This window comes from Micromys minutus (assembly GCF_963924665.1).
Source record: "Micromys minutus genome assembly, chromosome: 26".
Taxonomy (NCBI): Eukaryota; Metazoa; Chordata; class Mammalia; order Rodentia; family Muridae; genus Micromys; species Micromys minutus.
The window spans coordinates 14718236-14741011 of NC_137961.1; the positions used below are offsets into that span (position 1 = coordinate 14718236).

The window sequence follows — 22776 nt, forward strand, 5'->3', positions numbered from 1 at the left end:
TTTATTCACAATGTTAACTAAAACTCCAATTTAAAAAAAAAAATCATCTTTACACTTTAGATCAGAAAACGTCGCTTTCAAACATTTGGTTGGTGGGACGAGAAACATGCTTTCCAGTTCTGTGTTTAAAACTGAGGAAAGGTCTTTGTCTTTCCAGGGTCTTCAGTATATCTAAGGCTTTTGTAAAGGGCATTCACAGATAGTCACAACATATAACCATATATAGCATTGTCAAAAAAAGGTTAGTGTAAGCCCACGCTCCTCTCTTAGGGCCTCCTAAGCCAGAGTGCAGTATCCAGCAGAAGAAACTGGACGACACTCAGAAGCTGGGCTGTGCACACTCCAGACTTGAATTCGCTTTTCACGTGTAATGTTTGATTCCTCAGGGAATACTACGAGTTTTAAATACATCGCATGGAACTCACTACAAGTTTCACAAAGTACCACCTAGAAGCAACCATATTATGTTTCTGGAGCTAAAAGGTATCAGGAAGTCCCTGTTTTAAAAGTGAAGAAAGCAGGGCAGTGGTGGGGGTATGTCTTTATTTCCAGCAGAGCCAGAGGCAGGGGGATCTCTATGAGTTCAAGGTCAGCCTGGTCTACAGAGCAATTCCTGGACAGGGGACTACACAGAGAAACCCCGCCTCAAAGGGGGGGTAAGAAAAAATAAGGCAGAGCAAGTTAACATAAATACTGATTTTAAAGCCACATAAACACTAAATTAGTGCTCTGATGTGTTACATGTGGAACGGAACATTAGCTAAATCCTTAATACAGCTTCAGGAAACAAAGGCATGACTAAGAGTCTAATTCTGCTTGCTGAGCCCTGAGCGTCTTCGCCCTCACTGAGAGCCGGATGAAGGTGGTGTCTGGGAAGATGTGCAGTGGTTGGTGGTGAAAGGTCAAGCTCTCACATTCTGCAGATCTCCAGTACCACTGAACAGCCAACGCCCATGTTCCCCTTAGGTCAACTCAAGCATTTCACTTTTTTATTCTTCATCCGGTCTCTTACGCTTGTTTCTGCCAGACAGCACTAACGTAATCTTACAGAGACGGCAAAAGCAGCCGACAGGCCGGCCATCATCTGCTTCCTAGATCTCAACACGCACTGCACCCACCACCACCACCACCACCACCACCACCACCACCACCACGCATTGCTGTGTCCTACACAGCAACGTCATCTAACCATAAAAGAGATTTCAACTAGTTCACGTGCTGAGAGTGTGGGTAGGGATGAAAAACCTTACAATGCCTCTCACATCTACTTGAAATGCCCGGTGAAAACTAGAAAGCCATTCCTCCTTGACGTAACCCACCCTTTCACCTCTGGACTGACGGTGGTCAGGAACGATCAATGCATGAGTTGTGCTAAGTCAATGAGGGGAGGCTTAACATTCCACAGACTCAAGCCATTTGTCTCTGCATTCAGAACTTCAGCCAGCAAGTCGGCCAGAGCAATTGCTGCAGAAATGCCTACCGCAGCGCTAGGGCACACAGTGGTGCCCACTCTAGCCCATTGCTGCAGAGGCTCACTGTCTGGCCAGGGCTCCTTATATACACCCGGTTGGCTCAGGGAAACGAGGATTGCAACAATCTTGCTGTCGCTATTTACAAGAGATTCTACTCTGCCAGCGAGCATGACTGCTGTACCATGGGTCTGGTTTTCCCCAGGTGTATCAGTAGGTGCCTGGTGTCTGATATTCTCAGAAGGGGCTCAGTGTGAATGAAAGGTTACAACCTCACCCCTCACTAGCATTCACTCCACTGGCTGTCAAACTGGTCTGCGTCCCAGAACTCAACAATACTCCCATCAAATGGCAGATACAACTGCCGGAAACCCCGTTCTTACCAAACTTGGAAAAAACAATCCCATTGAAGAAGGAATAAATGATATTTAAAAGATACCAACCTAAAGTTTTCAGACACGATACACAAAGAAAGCTAGCTAGCTTTCTGTAACTCACCCGGGAATCATTTATCATTACAATCCGGAGGATTAAAAAAAAAGAAAAAAAGAAAGTAAACTTTAACAAAGGAAAATTCTGCCCAGTTTCCTTTCCACCCAAACCATCAGTCAAAGGACATGCTTAAAAACAGCTGGTCTGCGCTCTATCCAGGCTATGGCCAGACTCACACTAGCTTGAATGCCTTCCTTCCTTCTTTCCTGTTTTACCATCTAACTTAACTAGTAGAGCACATGCAGGCTGGCTTGCTCCCAGCCCCCACCTTAGCCTCAGATGGCTGACTCAGCTCCCAGAGGCAGGCCTCTTGCAGATGAGCTATCCAAAAGCAGAGGACCACTGTCTGGCTGCCTTGCGGAGACCACTCTTCCTGACTCTTGAGGAACTCCTGTCATGTAGACTCCACAGCAGCTGTTTACTGACACCACTGAAGTCTCACTGGCATCAGGCTATGACAATACCAGAATAGAACTAATTTTTTTCTCTTAAAACACCTCGATTTTTGTTTTGTAGATTCAGTACACAAGTTAGAAGGCTTAAAAAAAAGTTTACATTTATAAATAACCATTTCTTTCATTTTAACTAAAAATGCAAGAAGCTAGCAAAAGTAAGAGAAGCCAGGATTTAAACCAGTCACAGTATGTATCCTTGACACTTGACAAAGTTTTCCTGGGCCCATTATTAACTTGCTTTACGTGATGCAAGGCTACCCAACCATACCTACCAGAATGAGAACAAAATAATATGTCCACCTCCATAACCATGACAGCTTCACGCTTCGTAAATGCATTATTTATTTACACATTTATTTATATCGAATATCCACCAGCTGCTGAGGAACTCTCCCAGAGTAAGTGAACATATGCAATCCAAGCCTTCCAGAAGAAACAAGTTAAAAACACAGAAAGTAGAAACGACTTAGGCTACTGGGTGGAACAGATGCTATGGAGAAGCTTTTGTCCAGAGGGCAACGTGAGGAAAAGGGCTCAGCAACTGGATCTCAACAGGCTTCTAAAGGTCAGAAGAGCAGGCCCATGAGCTACACAACCATCCTCAGGCAACGGGAAGAGAAAACTTAGAAGCTTGAGTCAATGGAAAGGCGGGGTTTAAACACAGAAATGCCCTAGGATACTAGGTCTCTTCCATCCAAGAAGAATGAGTCACCTTTCCTAAGAATTACACTGTTCTTTGGTATCCACAGAGGATTTAGACTGAGGGCTTCCAAGATAGCAAAAGCCAAAGATGTTCAAGTCCCTTGTAAAGATGGGGTATTGTCTATAATCACCTACACACTTCCTACTGGACATTTCCTATGATCTCTAATTACTAACCACACCATACCCAACACAATAGAAATTTGACATAAATTTAAAGCCTAAGACTTTTTCTAAAAATTGTTTAGTCTTCACTGTACTAAGACTATGGTGTTGAGGCTGGGAGAAATCTTCATCTTACTTCTCCCAGTTCCTCCAGCTACTGTCTGTGACTTGTGAGGAATGGGTGCCAAGACAAGCCACTGCTCCGCATGCTTATGGGCTAATGGTACGAATCAACACATCCTGAGGAAAAAGCTAACAAGCACATGAAACCCGACAGACATTCAGAGAACTCAAAACACCAATATGGCGCAGGTGCTAATGGGCCAGGCTGAAGTTTCTTCTTGTTCCTGCCCTGTGTCGTCAGTAAAGACAGATCTTATTAGGTACACCAACGGTTTCAGAACTGAGCAAGAGTCTGAGATCACCAGAACCAAAAGCTGCCCCCTGGATTAAAGAGGGGTGCTCTTTGTTTAAAGGATCTTTACTGGATCCAAGAAAAACAAAAATTCAGAAAGAGGAAATGTATGCCCCTCTACAATTACTGACAAGGCTCCTTCCTAACAGCCTGGATTCAGGACCAGCAAGGAGACTTCATGAGGACATAAGAACACAGTGTCCTCCCCTTAGCATCATGGAAACAAGTAAAGAACTGAGGAGTTACAACACCCAGGTTTGATGAGCTCTAGTCCCCGAACTAGGCAGGGTGCATTTGGATCTCACCTCCAGCAACTGGCCCTCACTACGCCTTTGATGTCCACCAAGAAAGAGGGGGGAAAAACAGCATCCCTTAAGATTTTTAAAGACAGATCATTTCGACCCAGTAAAAATGTGGGTTTTTCCCCAATTTACTTATACAAAAAAAAAAAAAAAAAAAAAAAAAAAAAACTCTGCCCTATCCCTTGCATACATAGCCAATAGGACCAGTTAAAAGTTGCAGTTACTTAAGTTTGTCTCGGCTTTTAGAAAGCTAATGTCTCTCTTCTAAAGGTCTCCAACTGTCTCAAGAGACCTAAGACCTTTCAGCCTATCTACTGGGTATCTTCCCCACTCAGCAAGCAGACCCTGGCTACGGACTGTGGGTTACAGACCGGCTAATGTGCAAGTCAGAGTGTGAGAGCAAGGGAGAACAGGCGCTGCACACTACAGCCAGGGCACAGTGCCCAGTTGGTGCAAACGTGGCAGCTGGGCTGGGTCCCACAGGAGGGTATTCCCACCAGAGGGAAGTGCTGCAGGAGCATTACGGACACTTTGCTTCTCTACCTCAGCCCTTCATTACTTCACAGCATTTCACTGGGGGAGGGGAACCTCTGTTCACCTGGCAGCCCATCTCCCTGAGACCCCGACAAGTCAGTGACAGATACAGAAGGAGGCTGTCAAGTGACAGTGACTCACTGAGTGAGAAATACTGTTGCAGCATTAAGAAAACACCACTACCACCAATAACCAAAGCTTTAAATAGACCTTACAAATGTAAAACCTCTGGCAAAAAAAAAAAAAAAAAAAAAAAAAAAAATCGATGCCTGGGGAAAAAAATAGAGCCAAATTAAAAAAATATAAATCTAAGTTTGTGTGGTTATAGCCCTGGGCAGGTAGGATGAGACTGCTGCTTACTGCTGAGAATTTTTTTTTTTTTCCTGAATTTTCAGGAAACCTGGGGTAGTGGTGCATGTCTATAAATCTCAGGAGGTTAAGGTTAGATCAGGAGCAGATCATACAAGATCAAGGGCAGCCTGGGGTACAGGTGACAGCCAGCCGCACAACTTACTGAGATTCTGTCTCCAAATAAGAACAAAAAGAATTAAGAACTAGCCTTTGTTTAAGGTAGGGTCTGCATTCAATCCCCCATACCCGGGGGTGGGGGGAAGAGTTTTTGTGAAAAAAATATATCTGCTGTATAATACTCACCCTTCGGCTTCTAATAATAAAAATGTGATCTTCAGATAGAGCAGGAAGAAACTGAAAACGCACAATAAAGCAAACCTGGCTGCGTGTACCATTACATTGACATTACCCCCACGCTCTTCCATTGGTTAGAATCCCTGCAGGTCAAAGGTCAGGGTGGGATCTCTGTCCCATGGCTTCTTACAGTAGTAACCTATCCATTCTGGTCAGTCTTGTTCAACTCTCTATATTGGCACAGAGGGGGAGGCAGGAACTGGAAACCAACGCATTGCCTGCCGGCTCAGAGTGCAGCAGTGCCCTGTGAAATCACTGCCTAGTGCCTCATCTGCCTTCCCCAGGGAGAGGAATTTCCTTCCGTGGAACCAGTGTTCCTCGACCTACACTGTAACAGTGGACAGGGCACACAGCACAGGTCTCCTGGCTTGCAGCAATCCAAGCCCCCATTCATATGGTTTCACTTGACCAGGCGTGTAAGACCAAGAAGGAAGTCAATGTTCAGGAAGGGTCTGGAGGTGAGAACAGAGGCCCAAGGTTTTAGAAGCTTGAACCAGAATAACCGCCTAGCCTCTTTCTCCTCGACCTCACAATGGTATGAGACACCAGAACTATCTATGTGATCTAGCTGAAATGGACTTACCCATGTAACCAAGAGAATCCAAGAGAATATCCCCAAGTAATGGCAAATACCCAAACATGTTCTCCCTCCCTGAAGAACAATAAGAAATATTTCCATGGTAGCACAGTAACTGACATATACTGAACCGGGCGTGTGTGATTAAATATGTTTGCACGGACAACCCCTTAAAGAGAATGAAGTTGCTCATGGGAAAACATGCTCTGAGTACAAAACTTCGCATTTTTTTCTTACATGTGGCTGACTGCAGGTCAAATCTCTCAAACTCCGTTTCCTTACTGTAGTCATGGGATGCAGAGACCTGAATCTTCTTAGGCCTCACAGGTGTGGCACTCATTAGGATTCTCTCTAACCCTCAGTTAAGGACAAAAGAAAATACCTGATTTCAGTTGAACCCTTCAGGAAGACGTGTGCAGTGCTAAGGACTGAGAACTTAAGCGCTTGTCTCAAAACTCAGCCACAGAATGAAGAATGGAACCATTGCTCCCAGGCCTCTCTCTTCAGCCCCTCAGTGAGGTTCCATGGGTCCATTATCATCACTGTCCCTCAGGGGAGAAGGAACCTGAGGGACCCAAAACTGTGGGCGGCTCACACGTGTGCAGCCTACACGGGCTCTCAAAGCCACTGACACAGGTCACAACCTACAACCAATGAGAAAAACTACAAATGCCGATGTCTATGTTGTGGTGCAGTGGTCCACTCCCAGCATCGATTTTGAGAATGTTTCCAGGTGGCATTAGCAGGTGGCCAACGAAGTGAGGGAAGTCTTATCCCCACAGGAATCAGAACTACCTGGGGCAAAGCAGTTCTAGCATGTTCCCTGTGAACTCTGGGAATTCACTCGGTTCTGCAGTGAGACAAGAAGCTACGCCTACTAATGTTGTGTCCCATCGACCATGTGAGCCAAGCACCAAGTCAGAAGTAAGGAGCCGATTACACATGCCGTGAACTTAAACATACAGAGTCACAAGGAACACAATGAGCCAGGGAAATAACAACAGAAGAAAGAGCTGGTGTTGACCGCACAATGCTTTGAAGGAACGTCATCTGAAGGTTAGAAGATGAGTTAAGGGGGATTCCTAGAAATGCGCACACGTGCTTGAGAGCATTCTTAGAAAGCAATCTTTAATATCTGTTCCTCAAATGTACTGGATTTCCAAGGTTTACATAAAGTAAATGCAATGTCATATTTTTTTAATTTTACAGCCTTATCTCAGAAACTATAAATGTTAGGGATATGACAAAAAATATACATTTACTTATGCTTTTCAAGTATATCCCGAAAGTCTTGTTTGCTAGCTATAAAGAATCATAGGTTGTGTTTATCGAACTTCCGCAGCCATGGGATTTAATTATCCTCAGATAGCATCGTGATGAATACAAAGTACCAGCTGAATCCACCTGGGTAAATCTGAGAATGAAACAGAATCTTAAACCTCAGTCACCACGAGGTTTACCTTGCTCTTTGGCTGAGGCTCACCTGTGTTCTTTAACACTGGACCAGATAGGAATGTCAAAAACAAACAAACAAAAAGGAAAACTCTCAAGTTTAAGCATTTGTATCCTAGAGAGAAAGGAGAGACAAACAAGGGAAAGGAGAGAAAGGGAGAATAAATCCAGTCCCTACTCACAAATACACTCCCCTCCCCCCAGGTCCCCCGCCCCCATGTAAAGTGCTTAGTCAGCATCTCTGCTGGGTGCCACCATAAGCCCTGAGTTCTCTTTCAATTCCTGGGGGCTGCTGTTCAGAGGAAGAAGTACTTCTAGATCTAAAGAAGCTTCTAGCACCTTCCCAAAATCCTGCTTTCAAAGCCCTCTCATTGCCTAAAACTGAGTGCTTCTATTCTTCAAACTCCCTTGCCACGGAACTTCAAAACCAAGGTAAATATAATAAATAAAATAAAATAAAAAATACTTCCACTAAATGCTGTGCCCTTCTCTGGCAGGAGAAATCGCCTGTAGGGAAAATATTATTAAGTATCCTGCAAGTGATTTTAAAAAAGAAAATTAAATCATGCATCAAGCAGAAGAACCTGGCACCAGGATACATTTGAAAAGACTGAAACTGTGGTGCACAGCAGGTTTCCCGTTCTTCAGTTATCCTTGCAGGCTCCGTTGTCCCGGAAGTCCATTCGTGAGCTTTCTGTCACTCATTTCAGGCCCCACCCCAAATCCCTGTTTCAAAAACCAAGTGGTCTAAAAACGCTCAACAAGAGCCCTCCAGGAAACTAAAGCAACGTCACGGAGGCCTGTCAAAGTCTGCTGGTGGATCACGTGGTTGTATCTTGCAAGGAATAAAACAGGCCAAATTAGTATGGCCAGGATCTTGGAAATCGAATGAGGAAGAATTTCTCATCACAGATCTAAACTGGGGAACCCATCAATCTGAAGCTACAGTCAGTGGAGACAGGCCTCCTGATTTTGTGTGTATGTGGTTTGATATTTAATGAAAAAAAAAATTACACAACAAGGCAAAAAATCTCGACTAACCAACATAGAGAATCAAATCATCACATAGTGTAATTTCACTGGGCCAAGAATAAAATGGAGACCTTGGTATATGTCCAGAAAGTCTGCCTTGGGGGTTCCTTTAAGTGAGCTGGGATTTCTCATGGTTTAATACTTAGTTATAAGCAGCAAAAAGTTGTTCGCTTTTAAGGGGGGAAAAAAGTAATGTTTGTTCTACATTTAAGTTTACTTATATCTGGCCTCAGCGCCTTTTCCCTAAGCCAAAAACTTTCTATTTCAAATCTCTTTACAGAAAAAGTAAAAAGTTATTTTTAAAAATTAAAGCCTTCCTGATTAAATTTTTTATTCTATTATCAAGTTACTTTTAGTTTAGTTTATTATTATTTTGTGTGTGTGTGTGTGTGTGTGTGTGTGTGTGTGTTACATGAGACAGGATCTTAACATAGTCCTGACAGGCTTTGTTCTGTATGTAGCCAAGGAGGACCTCAACCTCCTGTTCTCCTGCGTCCATCTCTCAGTGTTGGGATTACAGGCATGAGACGCCATACCCTGGTCAGACTTCTTAATCAATATGTCATCTAAAGAGAAATTAAATCATCATGCACAGACCAGCACACATTTGTAGAAATGTCTCTCATTAGTACTTCTTTTATTAATTGTTTACGATGGGCTAAGAAGTTTGATCGCAAATTTGCGGCTGTTTGGAAATGGTAAGTAATCATGATACTGACATGAGAATATGTGTGAAAAGTCAGTGAACCATACATGAACCGCAGTGAAGCCGAAGGCGTTCGATGATTCGGAATCTATGAAGCAGACATAAATAAAAGCGTTTGGAAATGCTCACCTACCTAAAATTCTTTAATTCTTGACAACACACAGAATTCAGAATGATGTGTCTGGCATGGGGTGAACAGGCTCTCTGTTGTTGTGTAATGGAAAGAAGGGGTAAAAACAGGAAGCTAGGAAAAGAGAGAAGGGATAACTAAGGAGGTCTAGGGGACAGGAAGGTAAGAGATAAGGCATAAGGCTGGGGGAGCTGAGCCTGGACAGAAAATGGGAGAGATGGGGGTAGAAGGAAAGCAAACTTGGAAGGAGCCTGGGGCTGCCACGGGAGAGCTGGGAGATGGGGAGAGCCAGGCCAGACAATCAGGAAGACAGTAGAAAGGGAAGGCCCCGTCTAGCTGAGTACCTCGCTGCATACTAGTACTGCTCATATCTCCAGCTTCCTGCTTACTTACCTCAATAGGAGTATTTAATACAGGACTAAAACCAGTACAATTCATATTACATACACAGCAATAAAATGGGTTATTACATTTTATAACACTTACAAACTTCCAATTTTTTTTTGAAACTGAGAAGATGACAAAGTATACCTGCTTCACAGAATTTACTTATTGAGCACCAATAAACACAGTGGCTAATATGTATCATTTCCGCAGTCCGAGTAGTCCCAGATGGGGAGTCAGGAGGGTCACCCACTGCTGCGTGCTAACCGCAGGCCTTCAGTTCTTTTTCTTCTGGCTGTTTTCCTTTGCACTCTGAGCATGCCCGGAGGAGCTTCTTCCTCTCCCGTCTTTGTCTCGAGAAGCCACTTTACTAGGAACAGCCTTTGTCTCGGCTGCTTTTTTCCAGTTTTCCTTGGATTTAACACTTTTATCTGAGCTGGCTTTCTCCTTGTTTCTGTCTCTCTTACCTCCCGGGGATGCTTTCTGGGAAGTGTCCAAGTCAGTCATCTTCTTCCCTTTCCTTCCAGCCTCCTGCTCCTTCTTCCCCCTTCTTCTCTCTTCATTCTTGCTAGGCACAGCTTTCTCTCTCTCCTTCTTGAGTTCTTCTTTGGTAGGTTCTTTAGCTTTCAGGTTTTCCAATCAAAGGAAAAAGTGTTTACTGAGCACACCTCTTAAGCCACAGAAGGCCCCTGTTAGATGCACTGCCCTGTTCCCACCCACCCCATGGAACTCTCTCCTTCAGGAAGTTAGTCCACTAGTTCAAATGCTGAGTAAAAAGAGATATAAACCTCTATGAAGTATTGGCTATGAAATAAACTCTGAGACTATCTCATCGGATTTTTTCAGTTTAAAATATGGCCTGACTTGTGTTCACACTGGCTGGCGTGCAAAAACAAGGTGAGCCCATCCATCCATTAGTGCGGTGAAGTCAACTCCTAACTCTAATGTCATAGGTAAAAGAATACTATAAAAACAAACTTCAACTTGTTTTTAAACAACAATAATTAAAAACTTTTATCGTGAGCACATGGTCATGTCCTTAACAGACCTCCAGAATAAGGGTATGCAGGTAAGTTAAATACCACTTATCTCTTAATTTTTCAAAACACAAACAAATCCACATGTGTAAATTTTAAATTTTGTTATCTGTAACATTTATAATAGCACTTTTTGTAAATTCTTTATACTTATAGTCAACTTCATAAAATCAGTATTTTTTTTCTTTAAGCACATTTCCCTGGTAATTTTGGGAAAGCCTCACAAGTAAATATACACATTCTCCAAGTTCTGAGGGCAAGAGAGAGCAATTAAATGGAAGTCCAGATACTTCCAAGTCTCAGATAAAATACTGTTTTACACACTACATTCTAGAAAGTTTAACTGAGCAGTTAGCAAAAGCTTCACATTTCACTTTCTGTTCTTTCTGTTCTCACAGGGACAGTCTAAAAGATTCTCACTGCATAAAGCAGCAAAAAAAAAAAAAAAAAAAAAAAAAAAAAAAAAAAAAAAAAAAACAGTCACAAAAGAAAACAAAACAAAAAAACAAGAGAACTTGTAAAATGTGAACGGTGTCTGCTCTAACAAAATGTGTCTAAGATTCAGGTAATACAAGGACATTCAGGATGAACTCTGGACATGTGGTACTCACAAAAGACAGTATTTTTCTACTGTTCTCTACTACTTAAACTCCTATAAAAGAACCAATTCAAACTCAGAACCTAGAGAGCAACAGAAAATGTCAAACTGTAAGACACCTGCTTTCCCAAATGCTGTCAGGTCTGATTCTGTACTGTAATTTTAAAAATATATCCTTAATGCTTAAATTGCATTAACAGAACAGGAGGTAGGATTATAATTTGCTGGCAATTTAGTTTATAATTGCTTATATAAAAATAAAATAATAAAAAATTATTTTCTTCTTGGGGATCATTTTGGTGAGATACTAGTTAAAAATTGCAAGTTTTCTCAACCTCAACTGAAACAGAAAACTAAAACTCCTGCATATCCCATAGCAAATGGCTTATATAGTAATGATTTAAACACACAAAAAAATTACAGATATGCCAAGTACTCTTTCTCTCTTTCCCTCTCTCTCTGTCTCTCTCTTTCCTTTTCTCTTTACCCCTCTCTCTCTCTCTCTCTCTCTCTCTCTCTCACACACACACACACACACACACACACACACAAAATACTGTCCTAAGATTCTGAAAGAAAATCATGCATGGCTTCCATACCAGCCCCCTAAAGAACATCGGTGTTTGCATGTAAGGGTACACAGGCTGCAACAGGGCAATGTTAGTCTAAATATAATGTCACACAGGTGTGGCAACGTTAATGCATTAGAATATCACACAGCATGTCCTATATCAGCAGTCCAGTGGTCTAGGTTAGAAACCTAACCTGTAGTGTTCGAACACACTGGCTTCTATTTTGCTTTAGGACTCGCCTCCTTGTAGCATTGGGAAAAATGAAATCAATTGCTGATGCATTCACCGTTGTACAGCTTCTTTGTTTTTGCTTTTTAAATCAGACCATAAAAGGTTTCAGACAGCTAGGGAAGCTGCGCATTTGTAAATTCAGCAGGCACATTCCAATAAATGTGGTCAGCTCTGTTGATAGACTTAATGGACAGGCTGTTAGAAAGGTCTGGCAACAAGAAAAGGAAGTTAATTAAAATCACAGGCTGGCTGGAAGAAGCAAACATCTATAATTTAGTCTTCAAAAAGCTGTTCATAACACAGAGCACTCAAATCAAAAGGCAGCACTATTAACTGAGGCTGCACTGCCATCAGAAACGTCATGCGCCATCAAACAGGGACTTGTTTCACTAGCGGCTGCTCAGAAAAAAACAGAAAAGAATACCTTTAGTCTTAGTTTTCCTCTTGGCTAACCCACCAGGTCCTTCTGTTGGTATTTGCAAGATAAAAAGAGGTTACAAAGACACGGTGCTGAGGAAATTAAAGCTCAGTACCTATAAATGAATTTAAACTGGTGTTTCTATAAAACAAATTAAAGTACTTAAGTTCACAGTTCACATCGGTCAGAAATATAACCAACCTTAAGGCTTCGGTAAATACAGTCTTAAGGGAAACACATTATAATGAACCCGATAACCAGTGGGCACCACAATTCACATTAGACCTTCAAGGTTTTAGTGCAAAATCTGCATTAGGCCTTCATGGCTTTGCAAGTGCATGGCCTCTCTCTGAAGGTAGGGGACCTCTCAAGGGACAGATAAGCCACAGGAAGGACTGGGGCCCTCATTTCCCTACTGGGTGACGCTGCTAACCACACAAATATCCCGGTAGAATTTTAATCTTTGTGCAACCACTGCTTTTCCCTATCATGTCCAATCCAATGTTTTAATGTTCTCTAAGCACACAATACATTATCATATAAGTCATGCTTACTTGCTGCTCTGAAAACTTTTGAAATTGCTTTGTCTTGGAAAAGTTGTGATAAAGCGATTGGGGGGGGGGGGCTTGTTTGTTTGCTTGTTTTTTGTTTTGCTTTTGCTTTTGACCCTGTAACAAACACCAATAGTAGATTCTTTCAACATACTCCTTTCCAACAAGGGTGTACTTAGATCTCAGTCAATTGGTTTTCCTTTTTCATTTCCCACTTTCATAAATGTTCTTTTGTATTCGCATACTGGCAGGCTTTCTCAGGTGGCATTCTAAGTGACCAGTCCAATTCTTGGGTGTATGAGGTAGGGATTTACAACTGGTTACCCAACAGCTAAGTTGGAGAGTTATCAAACAGGAGTCCCCTAAAGCTGAGGTGTCCCATACGACAAACTACAATGGCCATTCCTTTCCCCCACACTCCAGTCACAACCCCACTTCTGGAATGAGGTGTTCTTCTGTTAGAGTTGTTGCTCACACACTCCACCAGTAACCCCCCTATCCTCCATCCGTAACCACCCTATCTCTACTTGTTGTCAACTGTGCCATCAGACAAGACAGCCCATCTGAGATGGCCACTTGTTACAGTCAACATGTTATGATCACTGTTCTGGAGATGGGAAGTCTGGGAATGCCGTGCCATTGCTGCATGGAGAGGGGGAGGAGAGGGAAGAGAAAGAGTAGTAGTGATACAACAGTAGAACTATTGCTTTCCAAAGGCAAAATGTGATCCATTTTATTTAAACCTGATCAATAACAGTGCACCACGGAATAATAAACGCTGTCAGCACTGCCTGTAAAGTTTAATTAATTCAGAATAAAACAGCAATCCTATCTCTGTAACACTTACTTTTAACTATGTGAGTACTTTTTAATGTATAAGAGGAATAAGAAGATAGCATCTACACTCCAGGACCTTGGACGCCCTGTTTCCATGGCAACCCAGATTCCCACTAAAATGAAAAGTGGGGGTTTAAAAAACAGACAAGCTACTCCCCACACCCACACATTAGAACTCGAATGAGCTACACTAATGAAATCCCAGAGTTAGAACTTAAACAACTCCAACCCAGAACACTGGATTACCCCCAGGGCTGTAAAACATTGAGAAAGAATGCTGCACTTAAAACTTCAGATTTGGTCAAAAGCATCAAAGGGAAACAAACTATCCAAGCGCAGCAAATGTCCAACAGTTTCAAGCATTGGCTTAAGCTACCTTTTTCTCTGGGGGGAAAAACACTTACTTAAAAATTTAAAAACCTATAATGACTCTGGAGGAATTTTCTCAATGAAAAGATCAGGGCAACCAACTATGACAACTACCATACTTATTTCTAAAGGAGAAGGGGCAGGAACGATTCAAGTCCTTGGAAGAAAAAAATATATATATATAGCAAATGAACACTCCAGGAACGAACAGAGGAAAAACAGGATCTAGAAAACTGGGTTCTAAAAGTCACAACAGAGCAGGAGGGAAGCCTGCATGCTGCTAGGAAGAGTTGGTTCCTGTCACCTGGGCCTCCTCAGGTTGGTTTTTCCAGCAGAAGGGATAATGGCAGTGAGAAAGGTGACCCTAGACCCAGCTTGTTCAGGGGTGGTAGGAAAAGTGCTAAGACAGACAATTGTCAAGATGAAGCAGACAGGGAACAGAGTTTGAAGTGTTTATCCACATCTGTGCTGTTGGAAAAGTAGGGCCTGGAGCAGGAATGGCTTTGAGGAAGGGGCAACTGAGCTACTACTGGGAGATGAATGATGGCAGACAGGCTGGGGTAGACAAGGGGACGCTTGGATTTAGAACCAGCACACTATAAAAATGTCTGAAGGAGAAGAAGCAATGGCTCGGAAGAAATTCTGTGACGGAACAAAATATACACACAGGGATCAGTGGACCCAAAACTGGGGTCTAACGGGAAGGAAAAAGCATAAAAGAGAATCACAGCTCCAGGGAAATACAAGGATGGTGAAAGGAAGAAGGGGATGGAAGAAGAGCTTGGGCAGTGTTTACAGCACTAACTAAGGGAATTAGAGGAGGTCATGAAGGCCACAGATCAGCTGAGATAAATCACTGCAGTTTGTATCACCTCAGGCTGCTGTGAATTCAAGAAACACTGAAAACACACCTTCCCATTCTTCTTTTCTCACTTTACTAGCAAGGTCAGTGCACCAAGGGACAAAATGAATCTTATTTGAATAAAAGTGACTCTGCTCTTTACAACGGGGCTTCAATCAATTGAAAAAGGGAACCTTGGGCTACTTGTAATCTACCTAGACTCCAGTACTAACAGAGGGGATCCCAATTTAAGGCAGTCTTGATGGAAGCAGTGAGAGAATGTAGAAGAAAAAAAAAGCAACAATGAAAAACAAGAGGTAATATCCACTATGATGTGAAAATGTGTGCATGATCCGACAGCTAGATCCATGTTTGCCACATGCAGAACACGGGACTTTAGAAGAAGGATCTGTTATGGCATCCGAGTAGCTCGTTCGAGCCACAGATCCTTCAGGTACAGTTCTGTCCTTCCCACTGAGGTCACCTGGGCACTCCCATGCTCTGGACTGTGATCAGCCTGCGTCCGAGCTTCCCACCTTCCCCCTTCCTGCGCTGGAACATTGTACCCCTTCCCGATGTGGACTCCACAAAACCCGAGTTTAAAGGGTCCAAATGGTAAACACTCAAAAGTATGACTGGTTTACGTTGGCAAATCTAAGAAAACTGTGCCATGCTTCCTCTATCAACCAACATATGAACATGGAGTCATTGAACTCCTTGTTCGGGAGTCCTAATCCACATCCCGGTTAATGAAAATTCCACAGGCCACACCATAGGAAGCTTGTTTTTGCATTACAGAGGCAGCCCAGAGTCTTCTTAAGAAAGGGCTGTTAATACCACTCTGCATGAGACGCTGCCTAGAACCTTGGTCTATATCTGCTTCCAGTTTTCTAAACTTGCCAATATTAAGAGAGCTGAAAAAAACAAAAGAACAAACAAAAAAACAAAAGAACACCCAAAACCAAAACACCACTGTAGTCAGAATAACTAAGGGTAAATGCATACCAACCCAAGTTCAAACACAGAAAAAGGCTTTTCTTACACGTCGGGACAGGGCTATGCGAGGCAGAGGTAATTTGTACAGAAAAAGACTTGAGTGCGAGATGGGCAAGCAGGACCGGCCCAGCGCTCCATCCCGAGCACGGCTTCTGCGGGATCCACACACAGTCAGCACTCAGATAGCCCCATTTCTCAGTTAGTAAGGTCAGTTCCTGGAAACCCCCCAGCTTACATCCCATCGTTCAACATTCCAAGTGAAAGAACAGCCGACAGTAGCCAAAGAACCACATACAGTCTCCAGTCCCCCCCCCCCCCCCAATTTAAGTGAACTTGAAACCAGAAAAGTAGGGCAGGACATGAGCAGGCAGAACAGCCCCGTTGGGAGCCAATGCTACACTGACTCCACAGTGCACACCAGCTTTTTAATGATGAAAACTGAAAAGGCAGAGTTAATGAAGTGGCTTACAACTCTGTAACTGAGTACTCATGTGTATACAGAACACAAAGTTGCCTTTCAAAGTCCACCCATTAATTTAAAACATGACGTAATAAAATACCTATGAAACAAAATTACAAAACAAACTTTGAAACAATCACAACTTAGGTACATGTAACCTCAATAACACTTAAGGAAAGTTACATTTGCTTTAGACAGCATTCTTGCCAATAACTTTATTCTTTCTCATACACAGGCACACAAAGCCTTAGACACAAGTTGAAGGAAGTCACAGAAGTCAGGGGTTCATCAGTTGCCTGTATTTTATCACCACGTAAGGTTTTTCAAATGCACTGATTAAGGATGATGGTCTAAAATTGTAGGGAAGTTACCATTGGGCACACTTGCTTTACAGTTGGGGAAATGAGCATAATTAATTTCTGTACATAAAATGTGCATTAGTATCGTGACAATTCAAAACCTGATAAGAAATTAATTACAAACGTTTTTAACACAGAAATTTGATTATTCATTCCTGACTAAAACCACCCACAGTTAGTTGTCGTGACACATGAAGAAAACTGCTTTGAAAACCATTTCTCAGCCATGTGGGTAAGTGACTTGTATTGAGTTTAGGACCTAAGGTTGTGAATTTAAAACTAATAACTTTTGGTTATTTCACAACATTCAAATTCAATATGAATTAGGCATGATCAGGAGGAGAGCTAAAATGACCTTTGAGAGCGATTGTTAAAGAATCCACGCTTTACTACATACCTGAGGACTAAGTTGAAGTGCTTGTACCCTCCGGTATCAGCAACTTCTGACCAAGTCCTCACCAACAGAACACAACATACTGTTTGAACACAAGACTGAGAAAAACACTTAACAACCATTTAAGCTTTGGGAAGATGTGGCCCATGAGTGACACATGTAACCACATACAAGAGTAGCAACAGAGAAAGAAAGGGAGGGGAGGGGAGGGGAGGGGAGGGGAGGGGAGGGGAGGAGATGCTATGTTTTGATGTACATCAGCCAGCATTCCATCATCATCCCAGAGCAAACGGTTCATGGCCTCCTTACTAGAAGGTTAAATATATAAAAACAAAGAATATTTGGGAACAATACTTAAATAAAACTGTCTAAAACTCTAGTGTATTCTGGTTTAAAGCTAAACACTCTGACAGTCATGGAAGAGCAGCAATAAACCTCTTAGGTGGCACTATACTCAGTCACTGGGGAAATAATGTCTTTTTCAGAAATGGATTCAGATACAGCTAATAACGGATTCTGTTTTACTGAGGCAAACTCAGTTTCAAAAAGCTAAGTCAAAGCAGCTGCTAATGTTCATAGTTGGGGAAAGAAAATTTTCTCCTAAAAATGAAGATACACTTTAATAAATTTAATTTATAATTCTAAACATTATATTATACATAACTCACAAATTAACAGCTAATAAGTTAGTAAAAAATAGAAAAACCTAATTTAGGATAGTTTTAATATGTACAACGTTCTGCAAGACACACAATCACACTCTCCCTCTTTTATAATAGGGTAACCTAAAAAAAATTACAAATTACCTTCTCTACATGTATATTTGAAAATAAAACTGAAAATAAATTCTGATTTCAGAAATAGAGATACTCATACCTGTTAGTATCTGAATTCGGAAATTTCACTACCCTAAGGCAAAAACATGGGATTTTCAAATTATGTCAAAAGCACCATTAATACAGAACTTTAACAAGTGTTTAGGAACTTATATGACTAGTCGATTAACCTAAAGAAATTACAGATTAAAAAGTAACCAGCTTCTTAAAGAGCCACCACTATACAGCAGGCAAGTTAAGGGTTAACAGAGAATCGTTAGCTTATTGGTCATGCGAGAAATAATTTTAGGATCACTCCCATTAGAATTATCATTGAAGTGTGAGGAAGACAAGCATCAAGGGTTAAATACAACACAATTTCCAACTTAGTTCAGTGAATACAGCAATTGAAATAAAGTGATACAGAAACCAATTATGCTACCAAGAACATCATTTCCAGTGCACTTTGTAAACAGCTACAGGAATGGGGAATGCCACTTCCTTTCCAGGTGTAGAGGGAGTAAGCGAGGGGCTAGCTAAGTGGCTGTGCTGGGCAGAATCAGTATCACACGTTTGGCATTTATCTGAAGTCACAGCTGCCCCACTGCACGCTGAGCCCTGCATAAGCAAAGGAGGAGGAGGAGGAGGAGGAGGAAGAGGGTGCTCCAGTTTACAACCCATTGATTTTAGTCCCTGAATCCAAGTTACTGGTTATGCAAATCCAAAATGACACAGGTCTTTCCCTGAACCCCTTCGTTCTGCGACGTACCATCAACACCGTCTGCTGTTTCGCTTTCCTCTTCTTCTTCTTCTAGCATGTCAAAGGGAGTCATTATATCATAGAGAAATGAGAGGAAACCATAAAACCAATCTGAACTCTCCTCCGCTAAAATAGTAAGGACTTCCTCAAGGGAATCAACATTTTCATTACTGCCATCTTTGGTCAGGCCTACATAAGGATAAAGGAAGAGAGAAAGAGAAAACAAGAAGAGCAGTTAGGTGGAAAAAAAGTTAAGCTTAGGCAGGAGTGATCTCAAAGATGTATCATGGTCACAGAATTACAGAACGGTAATGCAGAAAAAAAATAATAAAACAGGTAAAAAGCACACCTCCAAGTCAAGCCTCATCCACCCAACAAACCTCACGCTCCTCCCAGCTTCTAAGCAGGTCATCTTCTCCCCCACGAGAGTCTTGGGCAGGAAAACTGGCAAAGAGCATCAGCAAACTCTGGAGACAGTGATAACAGAAAGTGATACCAGAGAGCAAAGCAGATGCTTCTGACCACCTCCCGATCTGCACACTGAGGACCCAGAGCTGACCATCTGCTCTGGAGTGAACTGTGGGAGCTGCAGAGCGTGCAAGCCAGTGGACTACAGCCTGCAGCGTCCCAGCTACCATCCAGACACTCAAAGACATCCATTCATACCAAACACCTGACTCAGTGCTGTGCACCCTTACAACTGTGCCCAGCAAGTAAAAATGAGCTGAGAAGAATCCTCCGCCTACCTATAAGAACCCTGAGGGAGGCTCTAGCAGACACTGGTGGGGGGGGGGTGAGGGGCAACCCTGACCCCTCTCCCTCTTGCCCATGAAAGGAAGAGTTCTTACTGCAAAGACTCTTGATGTCTTGATGCCAAACAGAACAATTCTCTGAACAAAAGAATTAAAGATGTAAATCATCATGACTATCTCTAGTGGAAAATGGCCTAGGATAAAGAAAGACCCCTGGGATAGAAAAATCAGTTCCCTACACACTGAAAAGCCCCACAAAAGCAGGTGGTAGTAATGGCAGGAAGAAATATGAGTCTCAGAACGTCCAGAGCCTTTACCTTTGTAAGCAAAGCCTGTCATTCTGGGTCATTTACGACACAATCTCCCCATGGAGCACAACTCACCAGCAATGCTGGCACATGCTATGAACAGAGATCTGCATTTCCACGCAAGACCTGGGAGAAGGATTCTTCTCTCCGCCTTAAATGTTACCACTGTGTTTCTAGAGAAAACCTTGTCGTGGTCCGTTATCCTTTGTGCTTTAAGTGCGTCACATTACTACGTACAAAATATGACAATCCTCTGCTTCACTATAGCAAATGGAACTGGACAACAAATACTTGGACAGTCACCTACTGACACAGCCTATAGTTGTGTGTGTCCTGTATGTATCTGTGTATATCACATACCTGCCTGTGTGCATATGTGGTGATCAGTTTATGTCAAGCATCCTCTTTGTGACCCAGTACTGAGTCTGGGAGACCTTAAGGTTCCCAGGGAACCACCACAGGGCATCTCCCTAAAAGAGATCACTGATTAGGCTAGAAGAGCTAGACAGCAGGTCCAGGGGGATTCCCCTGTCTCCACCTCCTGAGGATAAACGAACTGTTGTACCTTCAAGGATCCAGATTTGGGTTCTTATCCTTATGCAGCAAGAGTATCACCAACCAATCCATCTCCAAAGCTGCATCTGGAGTTCTTAAAATGGGAATGCCAGCCTGAAGAGAAAAGTGATCCTGGGCATGCAATTCCTCCAAACTAGAGTCCACCCCAAAGGAACAGCATTAACGCTGGGTGGGTTCCACATTCCTCACTACGGCCTTAAAATTCTCCAGGTCGGTACTTAGGGCATGGACAGGAGCTGCTGAGTGCCTTCCCTTGGTGCTACAGCCACACCTGACAGGGGACAGCTACATGCTAGCTGTAGAACAAAGGGACAGGCACGCATCTTCAGGCAAGGTTATTATAAGATATTACTCCTTCGCACTGAGTCCTGGGACATTTCCTACTGACGGTATGTGGGAAACAAACGCTTTGTCCTTATCTTATTCTTTTTGTTTTGAGATTATGAATCAATGACTTCACTTTCCCCTTCCCTGTCTTTCCTCCGAACCCTCTGGTTGCTGTTCCTCCCGCTTGCTGTATTTCCAGTTCGATGACTCCCTCAAACTGTGGTGACACACACATGTGTCTGTAGGTTTCGTTGACACACTGAAACCAAAATCGCTGGCATTTTAGCCAGTTTGGCCTAAACATTAGGAAAGTCTATGTCCCAGGGCAGGACTGGTACATTTTCAAAGTATATCAGGAGACTTAGAATGAATAGAATCAGTAACAGCTATTGGTCCTGAGGAAAGCTTCAGATGTGAAAGAAAAGCGATGTGTACATAGAGTTCCCACAAATCAGTGTGATTCAGAGTTAGACTTCAAATGCCGGGGGTGGAAGAAACATGGCATGTGTCAAGTCTGTGGCCATTTTACACGTACATTAATTACTGTGCCTCTCGGTGATTTCAGCCCTCTTCCCTTCATTACCTTGCTTCCTGCCTTTCATCTACAAGTATGCTCTTACAGGCCAAGGTCTCATCCCAACAACACAGAAAGCAAGGGTTGGTGTCTTAGTGGGGCACGCTCTGTAGCTTCACCCCCATCACATGGAACCCCCCCAACTCTGTGCTACACACCTGCCTGTAACTGAGACACAGCTAAGCTTAGTTACCTCATCCTGGAGCAAAGAACCCCAGCCATGCAGGCTGGGAAGAGCTGAAGTGGAGCAGAGCACAGAACAAGAAAGCCTGCAGTGCACGGTGGCAGGTGCCACTGGGCCTGGCAGCTCACCAAAGTCATAATGCAAGTGTGGACCGGCAGCTGCGCCCGGGGCAGCTCACCAGGAGCTCTCCCACCCCGGCACAGGGTTCCTGGCACATCAGTGAAATAAAAGGAGCAACCTGAGCTGCTCACACCTTTGTGCCTACTACAGACTAGTTTTCAGTGTTGCACTTAACTAGGTTAGTGAGTGTGTGAGTGTGTGTGTGTCCGCGCCCGCACATGTGTGTTTGCAATATTTTATACTGTGTTTTCTTTTTTAAATCCAAAATACACTAAACCCTTAATATTAAAAAAAAAAAAAAAAAAAAAAAAAAAAAAAAAACTACAGGAGGGCCCCTGTGACTCTTTAAAGAGTCACTATTCAGAATTCACTTGAAGTAGTCTTTTGCATCAGTAAGATCAGTCAGCATGGAAATGCCATTATCCTAAGGATTAAGTTGTTCATGACTTTATGTCTCTCACTTGCCTAAAACTAAGGTCACCTGAGGATTTAATGTAGGCATTGAAACTGAGAGTTAGATAGAAACTGATGAAATTACAGTCTGAAAGCCATTAGCACTAGGTCAAGATCTATCACAGAAGTTGTAGAGTGGACTTCCAGCTATAAATGCCCAGCACTACCTCCCACTGTGCATAAAGGAAAAAGCATACACCAAGGTCGGGCTAAGTCAGAAGCTGTGTTACAGCTGACCCTAACTAAAACTGTTTCACAGTTTAAAAAGGAAGTAAGATCTAACTGTACCAAGCTGCTTACCTGCTACTGTACCTTTCTCTTTCTTCATAATCATGAATTCACAAAACGGTTTCTTTAGCATGCCACTAAACTCAGTGTGTATATACACGATCAGGCCATAGCTAGTGCTTCGCTAAATAATTTTTTTTCATGCACAGTGGGAAGTACTTTAGGAACTGTACATCCTCAGCTCAAACATTCTCTTTCTATAAAGGTACCTGCTTCTTTTTTGGGGGGCGGGGGGTTATTTTATGTATGAGTACATGGTAGCTGTCTTCAGACACACCAGAAGAGGGCATCAGATCCAATTACAGATGTTTGTTTGAGCCACCATGTGGTTGCTAGGATTTGAACTCAGGACCTCTGGAAGAGCAGTCAGAGCTCTTGACCACTGAGCCATCTCTCCAGCCCCTAAGTAATTTGATATAAAGCTTTAATACGTATA

The 22776-nt window shown here is 42.7% G+C and overlaps 1 protein-coding gene across 9 annotated transcripts in view; it reads right to left on the bottom strand.

Annotated features, from left to right (window-relative positions):
• ASPH (aspartate beta-hydroxylase) overlaps nt 1–22776 on the bottom strand; it is a 186567-nt gene that overhangs the window by 126824 nt on the left and 36967 nt on the right. The window contains exons 4-5 of one of the 9 annotated variants that reach the window (XM_080938670.1): nt 12383–12424; nt 8921–10143 (exon numbers count right to left, since the gene is read on the bottom strand). The exons of 7 other annotated variants lie outside the window; for them this stretch is intronic. In XM_080938670.1, coding sequence (XP_080794796.1) covers nt 9797–10143; nt 12383–12424 — 389 coding nt within the window. In that variant the 3' untranslated portion in view covers nt 8921–9796. Of the gene's footprint in view, nt 1–8920; nt 10144–12382; nt 12425–17491; nt 18948–22776 lie in introns of those variants that run through there. One more of the 9 variants, XM_080938671.1, reaches the window with a different exon arrangement.